This window comes from Triturus cristatus, chromosome 7, assembly GCF_964204655.1.
Source record: "Triturus cristatus chromosome 7, aTriCri1.1, whole genome shotgun sequence".
Taxonomy (NCBI): domain Eukaryota; kingdom Metazoa; phylum Chordata; class Amphibia; order Caudata; family Salamandridae; genus Triturus; species Triturus cristatus.
The window spans coordinates 1,412,374,158-1,412,399,852 of record NC_140590.1 but is presented as its reverse complement, the minus strand read 5'-3'; the positions used below and the strand labels follow the sequence as shown (position 1 = coordinate 1,412,399,852).

Here is a 25,695-nt window from a genome sequence, read left to right as displayed (position 1 = left end):
AAGTGTTACTGAAGGTACGTAACTTGTTCTGATAAAGACTTCTAACTACAAATTCCTCACCTTAGAAGAAATACCAACGCAATACCTCCCTGGGGAGGGTTCTGCAAACAAGCTGTAACCAAAATATCCTGCAGGAGAGAGTGGATGAAATGACTGACTTGATTGTCAAGCAGTAGTGCTATGTAAACGGGTGGTGTGACGACCACCTGGTAGCTTGGTAGATGCACCCTGCAGAATACCATAGTTGTAGCGGCCTTGTCCATGGTGGAATGTACTTGTGAGCCCTCAGGAGGCTGTTTTTTTAACAAATATACAGCTGATCTTGATTCAGAGCACAATTTGAGAGATGGTCCATTTCTGCACCGCCTGGCCATTTTTCGCTACAATAAACCCAAAGAAGAGCTGATCATCCACACAATGTTCTTAGGTATGATCGATGTAGAAAGAGAGAGCTCTCCTTTGGCCCAAGCGGTGGAGTCTCTCCTCCTCCTAAGAAGGAAAAGGTGGAGCAAAAATGTAGGAAGCATGATGTTCTGGCTGACATGAAACAGAGTGGCACATATTTGAAGAACCAGTTTGTCAGAGTAAAGGCTGAAGTATGGACGTTGAATTGACGGAGTTTGAAGCTCGCCTACCCTTCAGGACAATGTAATAGTCACTAGGTAGACTGTCTTGATTGCCAGAAGCCCAGGGAGCATCTGTGCAAGGACTCACAGGGAAAACACGAGGTATGTCCAAACTAAATTGAGATCCCATTGGGGCATAACAAAAGGGGTAGGAGGGAACAAATGTTGCAAACCCTTCAGGAAGAGAGTAACAACTGGTGAGTTGAACAGGGAAGGTTGATCTTGCAACAGCGGAAAAGCTGATGTAGCTGAATGGTAACCATTAACAGTGCCCAGGGCAAGGCCTTGCTGGGCTAAATACAACACAAAGAGCAGCGTCTCCGACAGTGGCTGGACCCCAGGCACCTGAGTCACACCAAGTGGAGATCAGTCACAGACCTCTGTCTGGGATATTACCCACAAGGTTTAAAACCTGTAGGTTCGTTAGGGGACATATCACTAGTATACTGGCAGCAATTTGCTCAAAAAAGGTTTAACAAAAAGTAAAAGAAATGGTCAAATAATTATCTGCCTTGCTCTCTGGATCCACGCTGCTGAATCAGACAGAAAGGAACTGATGTCAGCGCACCAGGGAAGGGCATATATGGGCACTGTGATGGAGCCAACCAACACAACCTACCGGTGGGCAGAGGTCCTGCTCAAGATTTTCCAGGTCCAGTCTGATGCCTAGGGAATAGTCTAAGGAGAGGAATCTGCAGTGGAAAGTCTCTATCAGAAAAGCACACACAGTATATGTTCCCAATTTAACAAACTAATTTAGTGCAAATTGCATATGTATATTTTGCAATCCAACTGACTGAGTCTTTAGCAAGTAGCAAGAGCTAGACTGAAATAAGAGTGATATAAAGCATGGTAAATTAGGCTAAAGTACACTGGCTCTGATGAGGAAATTAAGTGGAAAACCTTAAAACACTGGGCACAAAAGTGATTAGAGGTGTGGATTTTTTGCCTTTTGTTGTGCACGTTATCCAATGACTCGTAGACCGGTTAGCCAATTGGTGACCACCAGCATATCAGAAGAATGTGCAAAATGCCAAAATCTTGCCACACTTATCTACAATGTACTACACAACCTTCTTTGCTTGACTGCAGGCAATGTAGCACTGACAACCCCCATTCCCCCAACAACAAAAAAATAAAGACTGGATTTCTGTCATTCGACCATGTTGCATAAATGCATTTCTCTGGTGCTATTTTTTGCAAACTGATGCACCAAACTTAAGACACATATAGAAACAGTCTGTAGCTATGAATATAGATGACTTAGATAGTTTGTTCAGCAGTTGACTGGGGCAATGGTGCCAGGTGTAAGAAAACAGGCCTTTTTGCTGATGTTCCCCCACTTTTTGAATTCATTTGGACTACTAGATGCTGGTTTTCGAATCCGACAGTGCATTGAACACTGCTAACCAGGCCCCAGTGCCAGTGCTCTATCCCTAAACTGATGTGTGTGAAATTATAAACCCAATTGGCAAGGACTTTAAGCCCCTTATACATTTCTAGAATATGGTACCAGTGGTACCGAGGGCATAGGTGTTAAAGGGGTCACCAAGTCTTGAAACTGTTTGTGCCACAGTGAGTGACCCAATAAAACTACTCACAACAGGCCTGCCATTGCAGACTGCAGGAGCAATGCAAACTGCTCAAACTCAACTTTGATCTCACCATGTGTGGCAAAGTTAATGCACTATTTTTAATATATGCCAGGCACCCCTAAGGAAGGCCTCCTGAGCCGAGAAGGCAGAGTGCATTATATTAAAGGTATGGACATGTAAGAGCAAGCTTAGATGACCCTATAGTGGTCTTTACCATTATAAGTGATAGACGGTCCATAGGATAACATGGGCTAGCACCCAGGCAAACCCAAGGTGGGCAGTTTCATTATGGCAACACCTTAATATGTCATGTTTGGTACCTAACAACATGCCTCATCACCCCTGGCACGAATCTTGTGTTGAGGAAGATGTAGCATGCACTCAGGTGGCTACCTTAGAGGTTCCCCACCAGGTTGCCTCAGACTTTCCTGTGCTCTGGCTGCTATCCCGCAGATGCTGTCGCCAAGGCAGAAACCTGAGCCCCAGCCAGGAGGTTTGAAGTCTCCCAGGAGTCACAAACAATGCCCTGGACGGGAGAAAGGTCACACCTTCATCCCTGAAGGGATGGCTAGTGAAGTGGCACATCAAGGCGGTGAGCTTCAAAGGTTGTCCAGCCTGTGCTATGCAACAAGGCCGCATCCCAAAGGAGGAAACAGCCCTCCCTCTTCCCCCAGGCACATTTTCACCCAGGTAGGCAGAAAAATTAGGTATTCTGGAGGTGTACACCCCTAGAAAGCTAGCCACACCTCTAGGGTGGGCTACCTGGTATGCACAGCTAAGGAAGACTTTTGCCATTTTTAATAGTGGTAGAATAGAGAGTTCTGGGTAGAAAATGTGATCTACATCCCTAGACCATCTTTTGGGTATTTCGAGAGTATTGCATGGTGAAGACTAACCAGCATCATCACATAATACGCCATCTTCCTACACAAGTGCATCATACCCTTCAGGTAGTGAAGTCCATGGCTTACAAATGTAATCAAGTGCCCATAAAGTGAGATGACATTCCATTTTGGATTACTGGTAAAACAAACCAGCTGGAAGCTGTATATCCTCATACTACAACCCAGGGAAAGCATTGAATTATGACTATATGTATTCCACTTGGCATGGTACCATTTCAAGAATAGTGCACCATATAGGGACCAATATTCATGAGTATTTATACTACTACACCTAGAACATACTTCATGATGCTACTAGAAGTATTAAAACAAATACAGAATGACCACGAGGAAGCATTGGCAATTTATTTAGGGATGAAATTGATTGGTAATTTTGTAATTTGTCTCTGGTTGTCCTTAGTAACATTCAAGGAGAGGAAGTAGTTTTGGATGTGTGCCAGAGCTTGGTTGCAGTTCCTGTTTAGGGTTGTGAATGCGAACTTCCAAAACCTATTTCAAGAATTTATACCTCTGTGAGACGGGTTACCTTAGGTTCTTGACCTGTGAATCCTCAACTCAAAATATGCCTTGGATCTCCGCTTAAGAGAGGCTTCATCTGAAACTCAGAAGCACAAAGCTAAACAGAATAGCAGGACTTGAATCCCCAACATCCCAAGTCTGGTAGGGGTGAAAGTAGTTTGTGGGATAAGCTCAAACTGAGAAGCTTAAACAGCCAGAATGGTAGCATTTTACTGATATCCATTCTTCCCATTTCTCGTGGCACTCAGGGGATAGATAGTACAAGGACAGAAATAACAGATCACGCCGATGCCAAAATATTGACAACTAATACTTCCACAGCATCAAATTATTGAGAATCACCCCAAGAATCTAAATTAATTGTAGTGAAATTAATGTAAGATGTTGTGCAGTATGAAAATAAATCTCATACAGACATTGACAATTAAGTGGCATCAGACTCACACGAAATAATAATTTCTCAAATTAATTGGAACTGCAGATGGCTCTGAGCCTGTTGTTATTTTCGAGATCGGTATATCGCACCACCCTGGCGCTAAATCTGGTTTGCAACTGCTAAAATATACCTTCTTCCACAGGTTATGATGCTAATAATAACTTTTTATTGATGGATGGGAACTACGCTCCTTAGAAGCAGACACAATCTCCAGTAATTCAAGAACAGCAACTGCATTTAATGGTTTGCTCCTTTTTCCTTTTTTTGTTTAATATATGTTTATTGAATTCAAACAAATAGAAAGGTATACATGTCGCAGAAAATAGAAGGCGGGCGGGAGGGTAACAAAAGTTGGAGTACGGAATAAACAATCAGCTTTGAGTCTCTGCAGAGGGATAGGACCGTCTCAATAGACTACAAAACACAAATGTAGCGAGGGCACAGTGACGTCTCAGAATACAAGTGATAACATCAAGAGGAAAGCTCTTGTCACGCCCAAGGGGAGAGCTATGAAAGGGACTGAAAGGCAGAGGCACAGCTAAAGGTCCATTGCCCAATAGAGGGCTAACAAAGCAACACAGCCAGTGAGTCAGACAGTTGGTCAATACTAGCAAAGTCCAGACACACTGAAGTCCTCCGCCCACATGGAAGATACAATTCGTACTGCGACAATATCAGTGTACTCTGCTATGAATATAATAAAAAACATCCTGCAACAATAAAGAGACAGAAAAAAAACCTGAAGGAAGTAAGGACGGAGAGAAAAAGAAGAAAACAACTAAGAAGGCGTCCCCCAGAGGGTAAGGGAAGAGAAAAAGAAACAAGAGAGGATGCGCCAAGGAGATAGGGAGGAGGGGGAAAGGCCAGGGCCCAGAGTGGAGGTCAATAATCGCCAGGTCAGGAGGGCCCATCTGACAGTCCAAGAAGGATACTCCGGGGAGGCCGGACTCAGACCACGAGATAAGGGCTCTAGGGAGTCTTTCAACAATTGTAGGTCCCGTAGTCTAGGAGGCATCAGGCAGGAATGTTCAGTTTTAGTGAGATGGTGTACAAGTGGATGCCAGATGTGGTCAAAGCGTGTGTCAGTGTGAGTGAGGCGGGCCGTAAGCAATTCCAGGGACAGGGTATCCCACAGCCGGAGAAACCACACAGAAATAGGAGGAGGGTGGGTTTGCTTCCAGCAGGAGGCAATGGACTGTCTCGCCGCTCCCAATAAGTGGAGAATTAAATACCAGTCTGACGAAGTCATGGCCTTCAGCGTGCCGGATGGGATGCCCAGAAGCGTTAGGTATGGAGTTCCTTTACTTTTTAATTTTGTGTCGAGCTGCTTACTCAAAAAGATGGTGAGTGTTTGCCTAGCTTTAGGTTTATCAATGCATGTTGAGATATGTATTAATAGTAATACAAACAATGGTGTCTAGTATCGTTCTGGGGATAATGTAAGTATCATATTTTTTCTTCTTTATGTTCCCCCATTGCATTTCTTTCATATACTCATATTCACCAGTGGCGGCTGGCACAGATTGGGGGAGGTAAGGATGGGGTGTAAAAAACAAACGTACCTTATTGTAGCGTCTCTTCTCCACCGTCTCACCAGTTGGGCCGGAAACAGGAAGCACCCAGGCTCCCCTATGCCAATGCAACGCTGTGATTTGTCTGAGCGCCATGGTTCGGAGCTCAGACGGGGACTGGGAGCCTGGGTATGTTCTCCACCCAGTGGAGAACAAGTAAAGTGCACCTGACTGATTGGCCGGCCTAGGTGAAAGAGCATCTGATTTGATTGTTGATTATTATTTTCTTGAACATCCAACAAAAGACACTTATGTTTAGGCTTGGTTATCAAACACTATCTAAGAAAAGGTACACAGAGGTGTGATAAGTAATTAACGGGGCGTATATGGTCAAAGATCGCCACAGTGACTGCGGGGCAGGGGTGCTTGCGCAGCCAATAAGCCTGGCTTTATCACATGGTTGTCACAGTAAGCTCTCTACATTCAGAAACATATCACAGTTTGTTCTGTTAAGGTATTCAGGCAAATGCGAGAGAGATAAAATAGCTGAAGGCAAGAATGAAGAGGATTTTAGCAAGTTATCGCAAAACCATCATGAAACCAATACTCAGGTTTGCATGTGAGCTCATCTCAGCCTCGGTGCCGCACCTGTTCAAAATGATAAGGGACGTCACTCATTATTAAGTATTTTAAAGTATATTCGCTGACTTACCCTCACAATGATGCCCATGCGTTTACTTTCATAGGTGAAAGGAAATATCTGCAGGATAGTGAAGTTCAACACTTGGCCACTAGGTGTCCGTAGCTGCATGGAGGATTGATCTCTGCCCACCAGCGTCAGTCCAACACTTTCGGTCCACTGTACCAGGGCCACCTAAATACAAGAGAAGGTGACAGGTCAGACAGGCTGCTGGGGTTTCGGGTTCAGAGGTCACGCAAATGAACTCTGGCAAGAGAAACACAGTTGGTAAGCTAGAGGGGAAAAAAAGTTATTCAGCCATTCTTGTTATTGTGAAAATTGTCAGCATTCTACTTTAGCCGTGTAATGTGAACAAATGGGCCTTTAGTGCTGCTGTTTCCTGAGGCCAGTCTCCAGCGCTAAAAGCATTTGATTCTACATCCTCTGGCGCTCACAGAGGTTAACCCCTTAAACCCTGAAAGGCGCTTTTCACTGCATTTTTCAACCTCAGGATGATGGTAAAATAGACTTCAGTACAGTTACTCTGCGACTATTCTCCAGGGATAAAACGAGTCGACATTTCACCTGGAGGAACATTTTGCATACTTTGCCAAATAAAAAAATATCATGTATATGTTGTCGGTCTTGAAGTCGCGAATTCGTTTGCTTACTTGTGCTTTAGTGGAGCGCGAAACAGCCACCGCGGGCGTCAGAGCGCTTTAAAGGGGTCAAAAGGTGATACAGTTAAATGAAATATAAAAGTGAATATAAACACATTCCGTTTCTTACGGGAAACAGATAAAAGTGAGACTGACACCTTTTTAATTCATTTTGGCTAAGAAGGCTTGAAAAAAATGGTCATACACAGCTGTTTGGTCCAACCACAAAATACTTTTCAGAGATATTTTATGATAATGCAGGCAATCTAAATATAGCTGGTACAGTGAAATATATATATATACATATATATACATATATATACACATATATATATATATATAACTAGTCCAAGCAGTCAAGACCCAGTATGCAGTACGGATCCGCGTGCCTGGCTGTTAATATAAACAGCATAGATTGAACAATGGTAAAACATGAATCTGAGAGAATTCGTTTTATTTGTTTGAAATGTTATATAGCGAGAACTAGACCCGGATATATCAAGTATCAGAGCGCTTTACATGAGCGCCAGTTTCGTTACAGAAGGACACATTCATTTTTTGTTGGGCACAGGGAGATTAAGTGAATTTATTGCCCAGTATCACAGGATGCTTAGCATCGTTGCCGAGACTCAAACCCAGTTGCCCTGCTCTAGCCGTAAGGCTCCATCCTCTCCCCAGGAGGTTTTATTCGGCTAAATAGTCTTCTTGGAATCAGATACCTTACATTTGCAGTACAATGTTTGGGTTTCTGTTAACATTCCCAGGAGCTGAAGCAAGTGTCTTAAACGGGCTATGATGAGCAGGAAAACAGGCTTCCGCCAGTTTCAGCAGGGCGCCCCTGCGCCGTTTCTGATTTATTTGCGCGGGAGACGGCTGCCCGCTGTGCTAAACAGGATTATACTTACAGTTGTCATTGCTCACAAAATATACTTTTGTGCTAATGCAAGCTATAAATACAGCCTGCGTTAAGAGTGCCGGCAAGTCCACAGGAGATCGATAGCTACACAACCCGGGAGCATATGTTTCCAGTAAATAAGTAACATTTTAAGCAAACCGCTGCTTTCGTTCACCAGAAATATATTCTTGTTCTAGACCTAGAGTGTATGAGCAACAGGAAACTCGATTTTCCCATAAAGTTGGGACTAGGTGACTTAAAGGCCTAGTAATAGCTCCCCCTCTATAAGGAAAGAGACAGACATAACAGGCACCCTCTAGGTGGACACACGTGTCGCACAAAAGGGATCAATGTAAAATTGAAAAATTCTGTATTGACTGAACTAGATATGTCCAAATATTGCCACTAATCTCAAAACATGACATTACCGGTCGCCATACTAGTCTGTCTGCCATCTTGTACACTGGGGTGGAAGCACTGATATCAACATGAGGACTCATACCAGAGGAGATGGATTAAAGCAGTGACTGTTACCACAAAAAGGACCCTAACACAAAGAGGAAAGACATGGGCTAAACTGTCCAAGAACTTGCACATATCAAACACAATGGATTACTCTGGGGCTTATGATAGCGAAGAGGGATGTTGCTCAGGCCTGGGGAGCTGCTGCACCACCCACGATAGTTACCTGGGAAGCACATCTCGACTGGTGCATGTACCGGGAAAAGACAGTATATGTGGCTCGAGGCTGCCCCAAGAAATGGTCCCGAATATGGAGTGCGTGGAGCTCGTATCGAGGGGACATATGTCAGCCCCCACTTCACATTGAACTGGATGGTTTGCGCACCCCTTGATTTTTCCTAACTGTGTATGCCGTAAATGCTATTCTGCTTTTTTCAGTTATGCCTACAACAACGATAATCACCTTATATTAGTTGCTTTATGTCGATGACTGTTTAATAAAAATAGTTATAAAAAAAAAAAAAACTTGCACATAACAATGGAAATGCCATGGCTCGAGAACACTCCATGGTGGAAGAGACAGGGCGAAACACGTGTCAACAGTTTTCAGCGTTCAGAGTCTATCTAAAATGTAACAATATTTCTGAAAAGAACATCAAAAACTAAAAATTGAAAACTCACTGAATCACAGCTTTTTTTTGTTTTAATGGCGAGACCTACTAGCAGTACATGTCATTTCCATTCCCTACAATCCTGACAGACAGTTGGTCTGATGTCTCCACTGCTCTTGGAAACAATAGATAATCTACAGCCATTGTTTGTTTTTGGAACTGGTTCTATCATCCTCAATTGAAGATTCTGTTGTATTTCACAGTAACAGTAGCAATGTTATTACTTTCTATTTTACAGGTGATGGGATGGGAATCAGTGGAGTATGACCTACTTTCATTATTTTTAACACTCGCTGGTTTTGAGGGTGGTACGTCCATTGGTGATAAGAGGCTTCCACTCTCCCCCCCAAGTCATGTGTCTTGATGAGAATGGCTTTCCTTGCTCCCTCAATAGGATAATCCAGCTGATTGAAAGGCGGTTTCCTGAGTGGTTGTTGAACTCTTTGGCAGATGTCGGCTTGTATTGAAATCTACGCTTCCGGTCTAAGAACCGATTATCTGGAGAACGGCAGTGAGATTTGTATACTTGGAACTGTAGAAATGACTCCTAAAAATTTCACAGTGACGATTCCAATCTTGCATTTTTCAAGCATCTCACAATTTGAAGGTGAGCAAAGAGTATGAATATAAAAACAAACTCATTACTTTCTTACGTAAATTGTTGTGCATCTACAAGTGTACAGCCAAGCATGTATGTACATATACATGGAGTCTTTCAAAGCCCTGTCATTTGTGTCAGTCATGGTAAGTTAAATTTCAATGGTGGCAGGTCAACTTCCTTCCTCTTGGACAACTAAAATAAGAATGACTGAACTCAGGGTTTATGTGGGATAAAAAAGTGGGTGGTCTATAAACAGGGCGTGGCCTAAGAAGAGTAATCTTTCCAGGAGGCATGGATTATATAAATAAGAGTGTGGCTTAAAACATGCAAACTAAAATCCTCTGCTTCCCACAGTGTGCCTTCTGACCAGTATTTTGTGCGCCTCTGTCAGTGCATACAGACATATCACAAAATAACAGATGCACACCTGAAACTTACCTAACCTATTGGCTTTGTCAATGCTTATTAGCAGTATCAGATAAATAAGCGACAACAATCATTTTGTTGCAAATAATTAGATTTGAAAATGTTTCAATCCTGAAAATATGAGAATGTGAAAATGGGAATGGGTAGAGGACTTTTGAGTGTCTCAGTCACTCCCTTCTTTTTCCACCACTTTCCTCTGCTGTCTCTGTTATTATGCCCTTTTTCTCTCAACATATTTCTGAAACCCTCTATCTGCACATCTCACACTTCATCTCTTTCCTCTTCAGTACCACCTTTTCACTCTCTCCTGTATGTACTTCCCTGCAGTTTCTTCACTTCGCCCCCCAACACACACAACAGTGGCGTAACAATGGGGGCGTGGGGGAGGGTAGTCCGCACTCTTACCTGCGACCGTCGTGGCAAATGCAGGGATCGCCAGCAACACCCCCCCACTTGCGCTCCCCCCGCCCCTACCGTCACAGGGCTGCAAACGCAGGGGCTGCCATGAGCCGCCAAAGTTCTAGCTATGCCACTGACATACACACAGCTAGTTTTAATCACTGCTCTTCTCACAGTTTGTATCATTTTGCGCTGCACCCTCTACCCAACCTTTTATATCTCTTCTCATTACAGGATTTAGTATATCCTGAAATAAGGAATAAAACATCCCGGAGCTCCTACCTCTCAAAAAGGGGGTTGTACCCCGTGGAGGAACTAGGTTTTCCCATCACAAGGAGAATCCGAATGATGAAGCATGCCACCTATGGTGGGTGAGGGATTTCGTCCTATTAAAGAGACTCCCTCAAAGGGATAAAGAGTAAATCTCTGGATTTGTGGATTCTGTCTTTGTTTGCTACTTTAGACCCGAGGGTTTCTTTGTGTGCTTTGTTAATTGGTTGGGGAACCATCCCTCGCAGGTCTTACATTTTTTCCCTTGGACCCCCTTCTTCCTGTGTTGTGTATAAAGAAAAAAAAAAAGAAGTCATGACTTGCCTGAATTGCTCCAGTTTTGTAGATTTGGAGACCACAACTGGATATTCCTAGCGCTGTTTTAGCCCAAAAGCAACAAAGCAAATTTGATATAATTTTTAACAACCTGAGTACCAACTCTGAACCGTTTTATCCAAAACTGCAATCGGAATAATGCTTTCTGGGATTTCACTTTGTCTATGACAGTTTATGACTGTAGTAAGCACTGCATTTGACAAAAGGAATAGTCCAGACCTCCAAAACCCCCTCTATAGAAGGCTGAAAGTGAGCCTGCCTGCATGTAAAGTGCTGCTTCAAACAAGCATTGGAAAAGCTAATAGGTCTCACCTTTGAGACCTATTGACATTGGCTTTATTAATATTACTATATAGACATTGCATGTTTTACATAAGTAAAATACTTTGGATTTGTTCACCCGTATAAGCACTGTGCCTTGGTGCAATTTTATATTATTTACTTTACTAAGTATTGGAAAAGTCAAGAGGTCTTGGCTCTAGAAGGCTAAACTATTGGGTTTTCTAATGTTTGAATATTAGATGTAAGCTGTGCTGCATTTAGGTGCTGGTTGAGTTCTGGTTGTGAATGGGTGTTGATAATGAAGCATGATTGAGAGCTCTAGAGCTGAAGCTGAAGGCAGTGGGCCATAACAGTGCTCAGAATACACACCCATCCAACGTTTGGCCTCTCTCCAGTGAGCACAGTGATAGTCACATATGTATCATTTCAAGTTCCAATTCTAATTATTTACAATAGTCTTTTTTTGTTGGTATTAGTTTATGTGAAACTGCTGGCACGCACTCACAAAGCTAATAGGTCTGGTTAGTTATTGGCATGCTTGCTGTTGTAACAGAAAATTCACAAAGAGGCATCTAAATGCTGGTCAGGCAGCATTATTGGAAAGTACAGGATTGTAGTTCACATGTTTTCAGTCACAGCCTGAATTATTTAGACCCAAGTAACCCTTTAAGAGATCATCTCACTTAAAACACTGTGTTCTACAATAGGTTTTTGCCTATGGACAGCGGAAAGCTGTTTAGTAGGTGAGACCCAGTGGTTAATTTGAGCTAGTGGATTCCTATGCTTGGCACCAGCACTTAATTGTCAGCACTGGCTCTAGTGACAGTCCATATCATGGTGGCGCTCTCCGACTTATTTCGAGATGAGCACAACACCAGTCAATATCACTCCCTCACGCCATTATTATAGCTTTGGGTGATCTAAAATAGTCTGAATTGTCGCACTTGTAGAAGAGCGATGGTTAGAAGGTGTGCTGATACTGTCACTAACAGAGCTATCTGGGGCAATTGGTGGCACAGGCTGCAGTGGACTCCCAAAAAGGTCCCTTGCACTTACTTTTTTACAAATCAATCACTGTGAGACAGAAAAATGGTGATGTTGTAAAACTGCTGAATCCTTGGATTCAAATTTAAAACTTGCGGAGCAAAAAGAAGGAGTGACCGCTTTTCTCCTCTGCAGCATCCCTGAGAGGGCAGGAGCACAGATAGTGTTACGCGCCAAAGGCATTGAAGCCTTGCACGTCAGTGAAAGAAAGCTGAAGGCCTGACCTCCTCCACTGAGACAACCCAGGCCTGTAGGGCACTGGGCCCTTGGTACCACTTGGAAGCTGCATGATTTGTTGAACTTGATTCAAAAGTTGCAAAAGTCATTTGCTCCCTGAAAAACCAGACCTAAGTATCATGAGCTGCTCTGGGAGTCCAGAGCAAAATGAGAAACATGGGCGAGAGACAGCAACGTAGAGCACAAGGGGCAGAATTGAGTATGAGTGGTGGGGAGAAGCAACAGGACAGGACTGAAGCAGCATTGGGGCACAGGTGAGGAGGAGAAACACTGAGGATGAAGGGAGGGAATCAAACTAACAGGAAGAGAGAGCAACGTGGAGTGTGGGGGTGGAAGTAAACTGGTTAGAGAGCAATGGGAGCAGCAGGGGAGAAGCACACAGGCTAAAAGAGAGAGAGCAACATGAAGCACAGAGAAGAATAGAGAAACACATTAGGGAGACGGCTGGATAACACATAGAGCCTTATTCAGAAATGTAAACTTACACTTTTGGTTAAAGTTTGCTAATTTGTTGCTATTCATAAACTACAAGTGTAGTTTTACGTGTCGTATTTTTACAGTCTTATCTTTTTGATGTGTGTTCTCCAGTCCCAAACATACTACACATAAAACTACACTTGTAGTTTGTGAATAGGAAACAAATAGTAAACTTACTTAAAGTGTAAGTTTACCTTTGTGAATAAGGCCCATACACTCTTGTGGAGTGCTTAAAAAAAAGTAGTAACTGAAAAAAGAGCATTGGAAGGAAACAAGTAATGTACCCATGCTCCGAAAAGGAATAAACACAATGTAGGAAAGTAGGATCTGCTTCTTATGGTTCCCCCTGGTTTTTGCTAAATGTGATACTGTTTTTGACTAGTTTGACTGGGATCCTGCTAATCAGTACCCCAGTCTATCTGCTTTCTCCTTAAACTGTTATGTACTTAGGTACCCTCCAGATTGGATTGTGGTAAATAATTTAATTACCGGGACTTAATTTGATACAGAAACATAATAAAATAGCTCAGTAAATAAGAGGCAGAATCCGTGGTATTAGAGGTTCGGAATGAGCTTTATTCCAGTGGTCGATTATAATCGGTTGCTCCAGGTTCCATCACCACGAAGGTTCAGGAAGTGAAGTACATACATTATTGACAATCAATTACTTTTATACAATAGGCATTACAGTGAAGCAAATACAAGAGGCGTAACAATTGATAGTGGTGATAATATATTCGTACGTAGCAAAAATAGGCGTAACTGGGAGTGATTTAAAGAACGTCATCAGATGTGATGTCATAAGAGGGTGGTTACATGAAAGAATTTCGCAATGTCAGCAGAAATACTTGGCAGATATGCGCGCGCAGCAGCATGACGTGTGATTGACGTGCAGCTAGGGGGTGAAGGGGACTTGACATTTAGCTCTACATGTGGCGACAGAAGTCTGGAGGGTCAAGTCAACCTAATCCCAAATCATATCTAACATCCTATGTTTAAAGAACTATGTTATCCAAAAGAGAGGTCTCTTAGAGTAGAATCTTATTCTATACTGACTATACTGACTGTTAGTGCGTGTACAAGCGTCTAAGTGTCTACACTAGATGCGAGGGCAGGAATCTTCCATAGTAACAGGGCTATGAATTACTTGCATGAAGACAGAGAAGCCGAGCCTTTGCTCGGTAGCTGGCAGAATGTTTACTTAAACTACTAGACAGGAATGCATTGGGCAGGGATCGGAGCAGATAACTTCGAAGGTGAAATACAGTTTTTGGCAGACAGCAGGCTGATGTCAGGCTTCGTGAGCCGCGCAGAGAATGAGACAAAGTTCATGGTCACAGATGCAGGCTCAGACTGGAGCTTTCAGAGGCAGAAGGCAAGAAGAGTTTGATGACAGAATCAGGGCCTACTTGCCTGGACTGTAAAATGGCATAAGTGAACCATATAAAGCCGGTGGCCTTTCATACTTAGGGATGGAATATCCGGCCTATTCATGGCGGATCTGAAAGAGGACAGGTTGACGGTGGACGCACATGTGTTTGCGTCTTCATAACTGGAACTGGAGGGAACATACATGTACTTATGATTCATACATGAAACCGTTGGGGTCCAAGATAGGGGACATAACTGATCAGAAAAATCCATATTTCCACATTCCCTCCTTGTCCCCTACTTGCCCGTCAAGAGATATCAATCTTCATCAATCCGTTGATCTGTTCATATAGCATCATTTGTTCTTCTTTTTTCTTCTGGGACGAATGAAATCCTGGCGGTGGAATACACGATGTGGCACACAGACCACAGATCGCTGGTCCACATTGTAGACATAGACAGCAACTGAATAGTATGAGAAGGCCAATACCTAGGAAAGATAGGACCTTCCATCCAAAGGTAGATAATACACTCCAAAACCAACCGGACCAAGTCCGGGTGCCTGGATTCTGGTGTATCTGGCTTACAATCTTATGAAGGCGAGTTATGGCTTTATATACAGATGGCGAATTTTCTGGTATGAAAATGCAACAGCTTGATCCGATGACCCTACAAGCTCCGCCCCTATCGGCCAGGATGACGTCAAGGACAAGACGATTTTGAAGCACAACAATCCGCATAGCAGACTGTTCTTCTGTTAAATTGCCTAAGGCGGAAATAGTTTTGTTCACTACTGCTTCAAGGGTTCTAGTTAATCTACGTATCAGCTTACTATTAGTAACGGTACCTATATAGGGAAAGAGACCTTTATTGAAATCTGTGTATTTTTCCCATGCTGTTTCAGTGTAATCGACTATCGGGAGATCTCTCCTTACTCTATTATATACTAAATGAGTATTTCTGTGATAATCAGGAGGAGCTAGAAAAACAGGCGGCAAAAGAAATCCAATGTAGCAGGTACCATCCCAATCTAGAGGCAAACGTACATATGCCGTCTGACCACATATGAAATAGGAATGGCGGGAAGCTCTAAATGTAGACTTGCCTTGATCACTAAATTCTACTACAGTGGTGCATCTACTATGGCCCATATGTATGGAACCATTCTTTCTTACACATAATTCACCTTTTACTGGAAATATTGACATAGCGGGCAAAATTGGAGTAGCTTCGGATTCGACATTTAGGATCATAAGATTAAGCGTAAAATTACCTAATCCATACACTTCATTTTCTAGATCAGTTCCTGTTCTCTGGGGAAATCCCTCCTTGTTAGGATAGCAGACCTTAAGTAAAACTAAATTCAAATTTCCCCATACCCAGTTATCTTGATAAACTGCAGAATTCGAATCTAGAGAATTAATTAAACTAAACCATGCTCCACAGGAGCCGTTGTGTGTGAACGGGTATGGAAAGAGAGGTAGAATTCCTTTATAATTCTGATAGGGAGGGAGTCGGCCACATATCCAACAATTTGTAGCATTGCTAACCTGATGGGAATGATGTAACATATTGATAAACGTGTTATTGCGCAGCGCAAATCTATAAGACAACTCAAGCGGAGGTAATTCACTAAAAGAATGTTCGGCAGTAACATTGTAAACATGTCTAGAAATAGGATAATATATGTGCAACAATATACTTGCAGTAATTATTAAAAGACTTAAGAAAAACAAAATTATTAATGTCACTATGCAATGACTACGCAGTGATTTACAGTACGCCTGTCGTTTCAACATTTTTCGGGTGTTTTCTCTATTCAGGTCCAAGGGATACATGTCAGAGACAATTCAACCGCTTCACCTTGGAGAGGACTTAAACAATCAAATTGCTCGACTGATTGGGCCTGAGTTTCAGTTTATAATGTTCAGAATTACTTTTTTCAACAAGAGGGAGTTTTGAGTCAATGGGTGAAGACACACGAGGTGTGGTATTCACATCTGCTGGTAGTCCATGAAATTTCTTGATATGACTTGAATGAATCCAGCCTTTTCTGCCCTCGATCTTCACGGCTGTCCTTGTGGTGAGCAACACCAGCTGAGGCAACTTCCACCTAGGTTCCAGCTGAGTCTTTCGATCAAAGTTCCTCACGAGGACCAAGTCTCCCGGAACTACGTCATGGGGTTTCACCTCAGTGTTGTCAGGAAAAGCTGCAGCTACCTGTGAACGACAAGATTGTAGTGCAGACATCAAGGAAGCCAAGTAATCTGTCAGCATATTACAGTCAATATCAGTTATTTTGCGTGGTATAGGCGTCCCCCACATATTTGGTGGTCTGCCGAAGATCACTTCATACGGGGATAGCCCTGTTCGAGAGTGTGCTACCATTCTCATGTAAAAGAGTGCAACTGGTAATGCTACTACCCAGTCGACACCTTTCTCTCTGCATATTTTGGACAATCTTATTTTCAGGATCTGATTATGTCTTTCTACGAGACCTGCTGCCTCGGGGTGTCGGACACAGTGGAATTTCCACTGATAGCCTAACAAAAGCGAAACGGGTTTCATTAATTCGGATGAGAACGGCTGGCCGTTATCTGAGTGAACAACACGTGGTAAACCGTATCGTGGGAAGAATTCTCGAACCAACTGTTTGGCAGTAGTCGGGGCGGTGTAATCTGAAACCGGGTATGCCTCCGTCCAACGGGAAAGAGCACACACAACTACGAGAACATATTTGAATCCTCTACATCGTTCCATCTGGATATAATCCATCTGGAGGACTTCAAAAGGATGATCAGGAGGATGAAATCCACCCTGTTCTACGGGAACGCTTTTTCCTGGGTTGAACTGGCAACAGATCATACAGGTACGAACTTTTTGTTTGGCTGCAGCTCGTAAATGTTTATTGAACCAAATGTGTTGAATGCTATCTAGCATAGCTTTTTCTCCTAGATGTGCTGGACTATGTACAGTGTTAATTATAACTTGGACCATTGAATCAGGAAGGAACCACACAGACTTTTCCTTCATCATCCATCCTTGGTCGGTTTGGATCCCTCCTAATTCAGTCCATTTCTTTATTTCTTCTGGTGTAGCATGTGTCTGTATATCAATTACGTCAAGAGTAGGATCTTTAACCGTCATACAATGTGTTGGCGTCAGGACTATTGTCTTTGTCATGTCGGATGTTTGAGTTTGAGCAGTTTGTTTAGCTGTTCTGTCGGCTAGATCATTACCTTGAGAAATGATATCAGTAACTTTCGTATGAGCTTTACATTTCATAATTGATATTGCAGTGGGTAGATGTATTGCATCTAATAAAGCATGAATGAGGGGTCCGTGCTGAATGTGGGCACCGTGAGAAGTTAAATAACCTCTCTCTCGCCACAGCACGCCGAAGTCATGTACAACTCCGAATGCATAACGTGAATCAGTGTATATGTTGACTTTTTTATTTGTGGCTTGAATACAGGCTTGTGTCAGAGCGACGAGCTCTGCTGCTTGAGCGGACAAGGTATTTATGCAATTTGTTTAAATGATTTCAGTGTCTGTTGTGACTGCGTAAGCGGCCACTAGTTCTCCTGTACCTTTTCTCATACATGAACCATCTACATACAACGTCAGGTCTGGGTCTGACAATGGGACATCTGTCAAGTCTTGTCTGGGTTTCGTCGTGATTGTAATAACATCAATACAGTCATGAGCTAGTGGGTCTGTTCCATTTACAGGTAAAAGTGTGGCAGGATTCAATGTGTTACAGCGTCTTATTTCTATATGTGGCTGAAACAAGGTTAACTCGTACCCTGTAAGTCGCGCTATAGTCAAGTGTTGTGTTTGCGTTCTATTCACAAGAACCTCTACTGCATGTGGTACTTGAACTGTCAATGGATGTCCTAACACTATGGCATCGCTTTGTCTGATTGCTAAAGCTGTCGCTGCCACTGATTTCAGACACGCAGGCAGAGCCTGAGCTACGGGATCTAATGTACTAGAAAAATAAGCACATGGTTTGTGTGCTCCTGCTTGTTCCTGTGTGAGTACTGACAAGGCAGTACCTTCGCGTTCTGTAACAAAGAGTGTAAACTGTTTTCTGTAACATGGTGTTGCTAAAACAGGTGCTTGGCATAGAGCTTTCTTTAAGCTTTCAAAAGCTTGTGTATGTTCCCGAGTCCAAGGGAGAACAGTCGATGTGGCTGCCTCCTGTGTTGTCAACTGAATGAGTGGTTTTGCTAGAAATGCATACTGAGGGATCCACTGCCTACAATATGAAGTGAGGCCTATAAAAGCCCGCACCTCCTTTTGTGTCTTGGGTATTGGCATGTTAGCTATTAACTGAATGCGGTCGGGTGTAAGCTGCCTTCCCTCCTTGGACAGCGAGTGTCCAAGATAAACAACTCGCTGGACACAGAATTGCAGCTTAGAAGGGGACACCTTGTGCCCCTTTTCGGCTAGAAATTGTAAAACTGTCAGTGATGCTTTCTCACATTCGGGTTCGCTTCTAGCGGTGATCAGCAGATCATCGACATACTGAAGCAAGGCAGTGTTAACTGGCATGTGGATACTGTCGAGTTCTCGTTTCAGTGCTTGGCTATAGATGCTGGGGCTTTCTGTAAATCCTTGAGGTGCGCGTGAGAATTTGAAGCTACGTCCATTTAAACTAAATCCGAACAAATATTGGCTTTCCGGATCTATTGGGACGCTGAAAAAAGCATTCTTGAGATCAATTACAGTAAAGAATGTTGCTTCGGAATCAATAGCTGTCAGTAATGATGAGATATCGGGGACCACAGGGAATTGTGGCACTATGCATTTGTTTAATTCGCGAAGATCAATAACTAATCGATATACTGGCGGGGCCTTCGGATCTGTTCGTTTAAGAATCGGAATTATCGGTGAATTACATACATTGGAGTCTGTTTCTACAACCACTCCTTGGGCAATGAGTTCGTCAATGATTTGCAGTAAAGCCACTACAACATCTGGTGGTAACTTGTATTGTCGCATTCGTGGTAGTACCACTCCTGCCTTTAGTGTAACTCGATATGGTGTAATATTCATGCAACCAACATCAGTAGGGCCTTGTGCCCATAGATGTGTAGGTAAAGTCTGCAATCGGGGATCCATGTCTCTAGACACATAATGACCTTTAAAATCACGTAAAAACAATCTTACTCCTTCCGGAGAACAACATATTATAGCTCCTAGAGCTTTCAGTGTTTTTATTCCTAACAGATTTTCTGGACATGATTTAGTAAGCAATAAATCTGTAGTTCGGGTCAAAGGTCCTATCGTAAGTGGAAGAGGTTGTGACACTTCATTAACAATAGGTTTTCCTGAAAAACCAAGGGAAATATTCTGTGAGCCTGAGAGGGGTGCCCCTGGAACTTCACTACGTTTTATAGTTGTTCGACTTGCCCCTGTATCGAGTAAAAATTTTCTATCTTGACCTAATAATTCACTATGTACATAAGGTCCTTCTTGATCTACAGGGATCTCGATAAGGGGTAAGTCAACTTCCTTCTCTAGGCTGTTTCATGCATATCATTGGTAATCAGGATAGTCATACTGTGCGGTCTGGTACAGCTGTCGTGTCGTGGTTTGCGTGGCAGCAACAGGCAGCGCTGGTGCAGCTGGCACAAACTGTATAGACTGTTGTGGAGCTGGCATGGACTGTGCATGCTGCAAGGCTCCTTGTTCATTCTGATCCTGTCTAAGTGGCCGTGGTCTTTCTTTTGTAATACCTGTGGCGATATTACGCTTCAGGACTGGACAATCGTGTACATAATGACCTGGTTGTTTACAATAGTTGCATGTCCCTTTTACAGGTCCTGCTGAATCACCGGAATGTGTCGTACCCTTTTTATGTCATTCAGCTGGAACTGTCTGGGAGACTAGCATTTTCATTTTCGTGTCTTTCATGCGTCTTTGTTCATGATCTTGTTCCTCTCTAATTCTATTGTGATGATACTGTAACATTTGTAACATTTGTGATGGGGTGTTACCTTGCCAGGTACTCTCGAATTTTAATACTCTATTCTTCACTTGGGGCAAGGAATTTTCAACTAATTTTGTCACAAACAGATGTGGGTATGATTCGCTACTTGCTTTTATGCCACTATTTATACCAAAACATTTTTCAAATCGTGCATAGAAATCACTAGTGTCTTCATCTTGCTTTTGTTTACAGGCTGAAATTGCACCCCAGTCTTCCTTTTTCGTGGTTAATAAACGTGGCAGTACCTGTACTAGTAAACCTGGTAGTGCTTTAGTTTTGTCCCCAAGCCCCGAACCTGGACCTCGGGCCTTTTCTTCATTTTCTAATGCTGTCCAGTCTATCTTTTGGTCTCCCACCTCCCACTCTTTTTCCTTGAGTTTTTCATAAATGCCAGCAGGCATCAATACCTTTAATATGGTCATAATGTCGGGATAGGTATACTCTCCCATGAGTAACATGTCTTTAATTTCTCGGTGGAAACCCGCTGGGTCTTTGTCATGACTGGGTACCACTTTCTTCATTTCTAACAATTCTATTTTCGATATGGGCGTATATACAAATACGCGTTTAAACTCATTGTCCTCGCCTTTTATTGGGTGTACTTCTCGTAAGGGATTCTGTCTGTCCATGTAATACGTGGTTCTTTCCTTAATGGGCAGTGAGACATGTTCTGGGCATATAAAAAGAATGTACTGCTTTCTTGATTCTAGTATTTCTTTAATTAGCTTAGTACCTGAACCTCTCCATCTATTCGTGAGTAATTCAGTCAATATATCAGGTAAGGGACCAGGATCTGAATGTTGGCTTTTATATAGTATAAGAAGTTGTTGAATCATATAAATCCCAGCTAAACGCTGTTCATCTGGGGTGAGATTCAAAAATGTGTGTGCTACTGTATCATCATCATACTTTCCGGGACTGTCAACCCAACGAACGGCTGACCTGGCTAATTCTTGTTCATCCATAGAATCGAGAAAATGATAACCCCTTCGTTCTCGCAGTAATTTGTCAGCGGCTTGGAACGAATGCTCGGGGGACCTTATATTTATTATAGGTGTTTGAGAATTCCTGTTATTTTCTAGACATATCGGACGTATCGGGTCAGTAAGACATCTAGTACTATTACAAGATCTTCCTCTACCTACATAGGCTATAGTTTCTGACTGTCCTGTGGGCAGTCCTGATCCTTCCTCCTCCTCGTTTTGTTCAAACTGGTCTACCGCTAATCTCTCTTCGTGTAGGCGTTCTATTTCTTTACGGATCTTTCTGCACATGGCTATTATACATTTTTGCCTATCATGTCTCCCTTCTGATATATTCTGGCTCCATCTGGTAAGAATTTGCATTGCTTCCGGGTCTACCCCCGGTCGGTCTTGATTTCTGATCACACAATTTATAAGGAAACGTAACAGTTCCCCCTGTATTTCCACTTTCTGGTATTCCATAGCTCTGTTAATACATTCAGAATCTCGCCCTGTTTGGACAAAATGGTATATATTATCTAGATGCATAGTCATTCCTGGTAACTTCCCTAAATACACCGCGGCTCGTCTGATACGTAATGATGCCAGGGTCATTTCGTCCTCTTTTCCGGGCACAGGGTCATATCTACAATCTATAAGAAGTTCCTTAAGCGTACGGGCATTTATGAGTTTGGCGGTACGTGAATGTGCAGATTCTTGAAAAGTAAGTTTATTTATTCAGGGTGGCGTAGAAAAAATATTGGTAGCACCTCCGGTAGCCCCGTCTGGGGTATCGGGTGTGAAAGGATTCGTTGAACGTGATACAGCAACTATAGGTGTGGATACAGCTATAGAAGTAGCTGTAGGAACAGATGCAGAAACAGATGTGCTTGCCGGAACTTGTGTCAGAACTTGTTGCTGTAGAGATACAGATACTGGATCTTGGCGTTGAACCTCCCTGGCAGGCGGTCTATGTGGGGCGGGATTAGCATACTCGGGAGCTGCGTCATCTAAATATGAGGAAAGAAAAACATCTTCTGCGGTTCTAGGATGCCCCTTAGGATGTACTTTTATTGGAAATAATGGGGGTGGCAAGTCTTTTGGTATCCCCGCAGTAGCCTTAGGTAATCCCTCGGCCAGAAGGGGATACATACCCTTCATAAGGGCATGTCTTTGTCTGTCTACTTGTTCTGATTTCACTCGTGTACCTTCTTCAATTAATAGATTTTCTCGGACTTCATTTGAATTCTCTTTACTCTTCTCTTCCTGTCTACGTGCTTTTTCTGTACGTCTATACGATTCTTTACGCCATAATTCAATGGCATCTTTCTGTGATTGTCTAGCTTTCTTTTTCCATAATTCTTCCTCTACTTTCACGATGCACTCTGCATCCCAGGTCCCAGCCGCGGGCCACCTCTGACTTTCTGGTAATTCCTTAGTGTAGTCTACCCATAAATCAAGAAATAATATAGCGTCTAAGCCATGTTTATGATACATGAAGTACCCTGGAGTGTCCCTAGGAGGAATAGGAACGGCTTCTTCGAGTACCCCTTTTCTTGTTGTGATCTGTCTTAATTTCGAAAAGAGCGGCATATTGAGAACTGATCTGATACTTGATTTTGAACAAACTTAATACATTAAACACAATAATGAACAGTCATTCACACCACAATATGCAGAACGTTAATAAAACATTTAACATTTAACATTTAACTGAGCAACAATGATGATGACGATCTAAGGAAAACTTAATCACTTAAACATAATACTCGACTTGAACTGAATTATTCTGAATTTATATACTTGATATACTAGATATACTGCTAAACAGTACAGATACACTGCTGAAACAGTGCAGACCGGATTTGTGTACCCAAACCCGTCTGGACCGGCACAACTTATGTGCACGCCAGAACGCCTCCCCAGTAATGGTACTCACCGGGTAGCTCGGAAACGGAAGGCCTCGGAAACTGAACTGAACTTGAACCGGACTGGACTCGACTCGAACACTTCGGACACTGGACTCGACTTGGGACTTCGGAAACTGGTGGGCCTCTGTATACCTCGGATCTTGCTCTCTCAGCTAGGCTCTGGTCGGGATACTTCGCACTTCTCACCGCCTCGTCTGGGTGTTGATCGCAGCCTCAGTCGCCCCCGCTTGACCGGAGGGAGATACAGGAAATCCTGCTGGTACGCGTTATTGTCCGTCCAGCTGTGGCAGGAGACCGGGCCTGCAACGCACCGCCGGCGCGTGAGATGAGAAAGTGTCCCTATTCGGGCGCCATTCATGTGGTAAATAATTTAATTACCGGGACTTAATTTGATACAGAAACATAATAAAATAGCTCAGTAAATAAGAGGCAGAATCCGTGGTATTAGAGGTTCGGAATGAGCTTTATTCCAGTGGTCGATTATAATCGGTTGCTCCAGGTTCCATCACCACGAAGGTTCAGGAAGTGAAGTACATACATTATTGACAATCAATTACTTTTATACAATAGGCATTACAGTGAAGCAAATACAAGAGGCGTAACAATTGATAGTGGTGATAATATATTCATACGTAGCAAAAATAGGCGTAACTGGGAGTGATTTAAAGAACGTCATCAGATGTGATGTCATAAGAGGGTGGTTACATGAAAGAATTTCGCAATGTCAGCAGAAATACTTGGCAGATATGCGCGCGCAGCAGCATGACGTGTGATTGACGTGCAGCTAGGGGGTGAAGGGGACTTGACATTTAGCTCTACATGTGGCGACAGAAGTCTGGAGGGTCAAGTCAACCTAATCCCAAATCATATCTAACATCCTATGTTTAAAGAACTATGTTATCCAAAAGAGAGGTCTCTTAGAGTAGAATCTTATTCTATACTGACTATACTGACTGTTAGTGCGTGTACAAGCGTCTAAGTGTCTACACTAGATGCGAGGGCAGGAATCTTCCATAGTAACAGGGCTATGAATTACTTGCATGAAGACAGAGAAGCCGAGCCTTTGCTCGGTAGCTGGCAGAATGTTTACTTAAACTACTAGACAGGAATGCATTGGGCAGGGATCGGAGCAGATAACTTCGAAGGTGAAATACAGTTTTTGGCAGACAGCAGGCTGATGTCAGGCTTCGTGAGCCGCGCAGAGAATGAGACAAAGTTCATGGTCACAGATGCAGGCTCAGACTGGAGCTTTCAGAGGCAGAAGGCAAGAAGAGTTTGATGACAGAATCAGGGCCTACTTGCCTGGACTGTAAAATGGCATAAGTGAACCATATAAAGCCGGTGGCCTTTCATACTTAGGGATGGAATATCCGGCCTATTCATGGCGGATCTGAAAGAGGACAGGTTGACGGTGGACGCACATGTGTTTGCGTCTTCATAACTGGAACTGGAGGGAACATACATGTACTTATGATTCATACATGAAACCGTTGGGGTCCAAGATAGGGGACATAACTGATCAGAAAAATCCATATTTCCACAGGATGATGGGGTATTCTGTTCCTAGTATATGATACCCATGTACCCGGGCATAGGTACCCAAGAGGTCTCCCTTGGGCTGAAGCATGTATAATGCCACCCATGAGAGGCCATGCAAAATGGAACCTACAGGCTTGCCATTGCAGCCTGTGTAAGTTGGTGCATGCACCACTTACTTAAGATCTAGTTTACTATATCCAAGGGTCACTGCACTTAAAACCTACAAGTAACCCCTCTAGCAGGCCTTTACAATCCTGAGGACAGGCAGGGTGCTTGGTTCTAAGTGAGAGGGTGCCACTGCATGAGCACAACATCCCTGCAGCCTGAGTGCATTCTCCCGAGTTGTAAGTAAAGCAGCCATTTACGACATTTAAACAGCTGACACAAACCCTATCGTGTTTGCTGTCAAACATGTTGAAATCATACCCCCCACACCGGTAACTGTTGTGGGAGGTATGATTCCACCCCTCAGAAGCGAGCTTCGTGAGGCCCCTGGTGTTCCCGGTACCAGCCTTCTAGTCCCGGACCATTAAATATAATGGGGTTACCCTGCGTCCCTTAGAACGTGGGGATGCAGTTATGAGCTACAAACAGTTCTGTCGGGTGAACGAAATCTCCTCAAGGGGAATTGCAAAATAATGTTTTTCATTAAACATTAAATACTAAAAAGGCCTATAAATTATCCCTCAAGTATGTGTGAAACTTCTACTCAAAAACACAAATCTTTAAAGAAAAATGATTTACAAAAAACACTGACAAAACAAAACCATTAACTTGTTTTAAATATATTATTTTTCATCTAGCAAAATATGTATATCTAACTCTTTTCTTATTTATCTTTTCAACGGCTGTCCAGAGAACACA

The 25,695-nt window shown here is 43.0% G+C and overlaps 1 protein-coding gene across 1 annotated transcript in view; it reads right to left on the bottom strand.

Annotated features, from left to right (window-relative positions):
* The window catches only part of ATP9A (ATPase phospholipid transporting 9A), a 555,816-nt gene that overhangs the window by 245,823 nt on the left and 284,298 nt on the right, over positions 1–25,695 (bottom strand). The window contains exon 15 of the mRNA XM_085619138.1: positions 6,305–6,466. Coding sequence (XP_085475264.1) covers positions 6,305–6,466 — 162 coding nt within the window. The remainder of the gene's footprint in view (positions 1–6,304; positions 6,467–25,695) is intronic.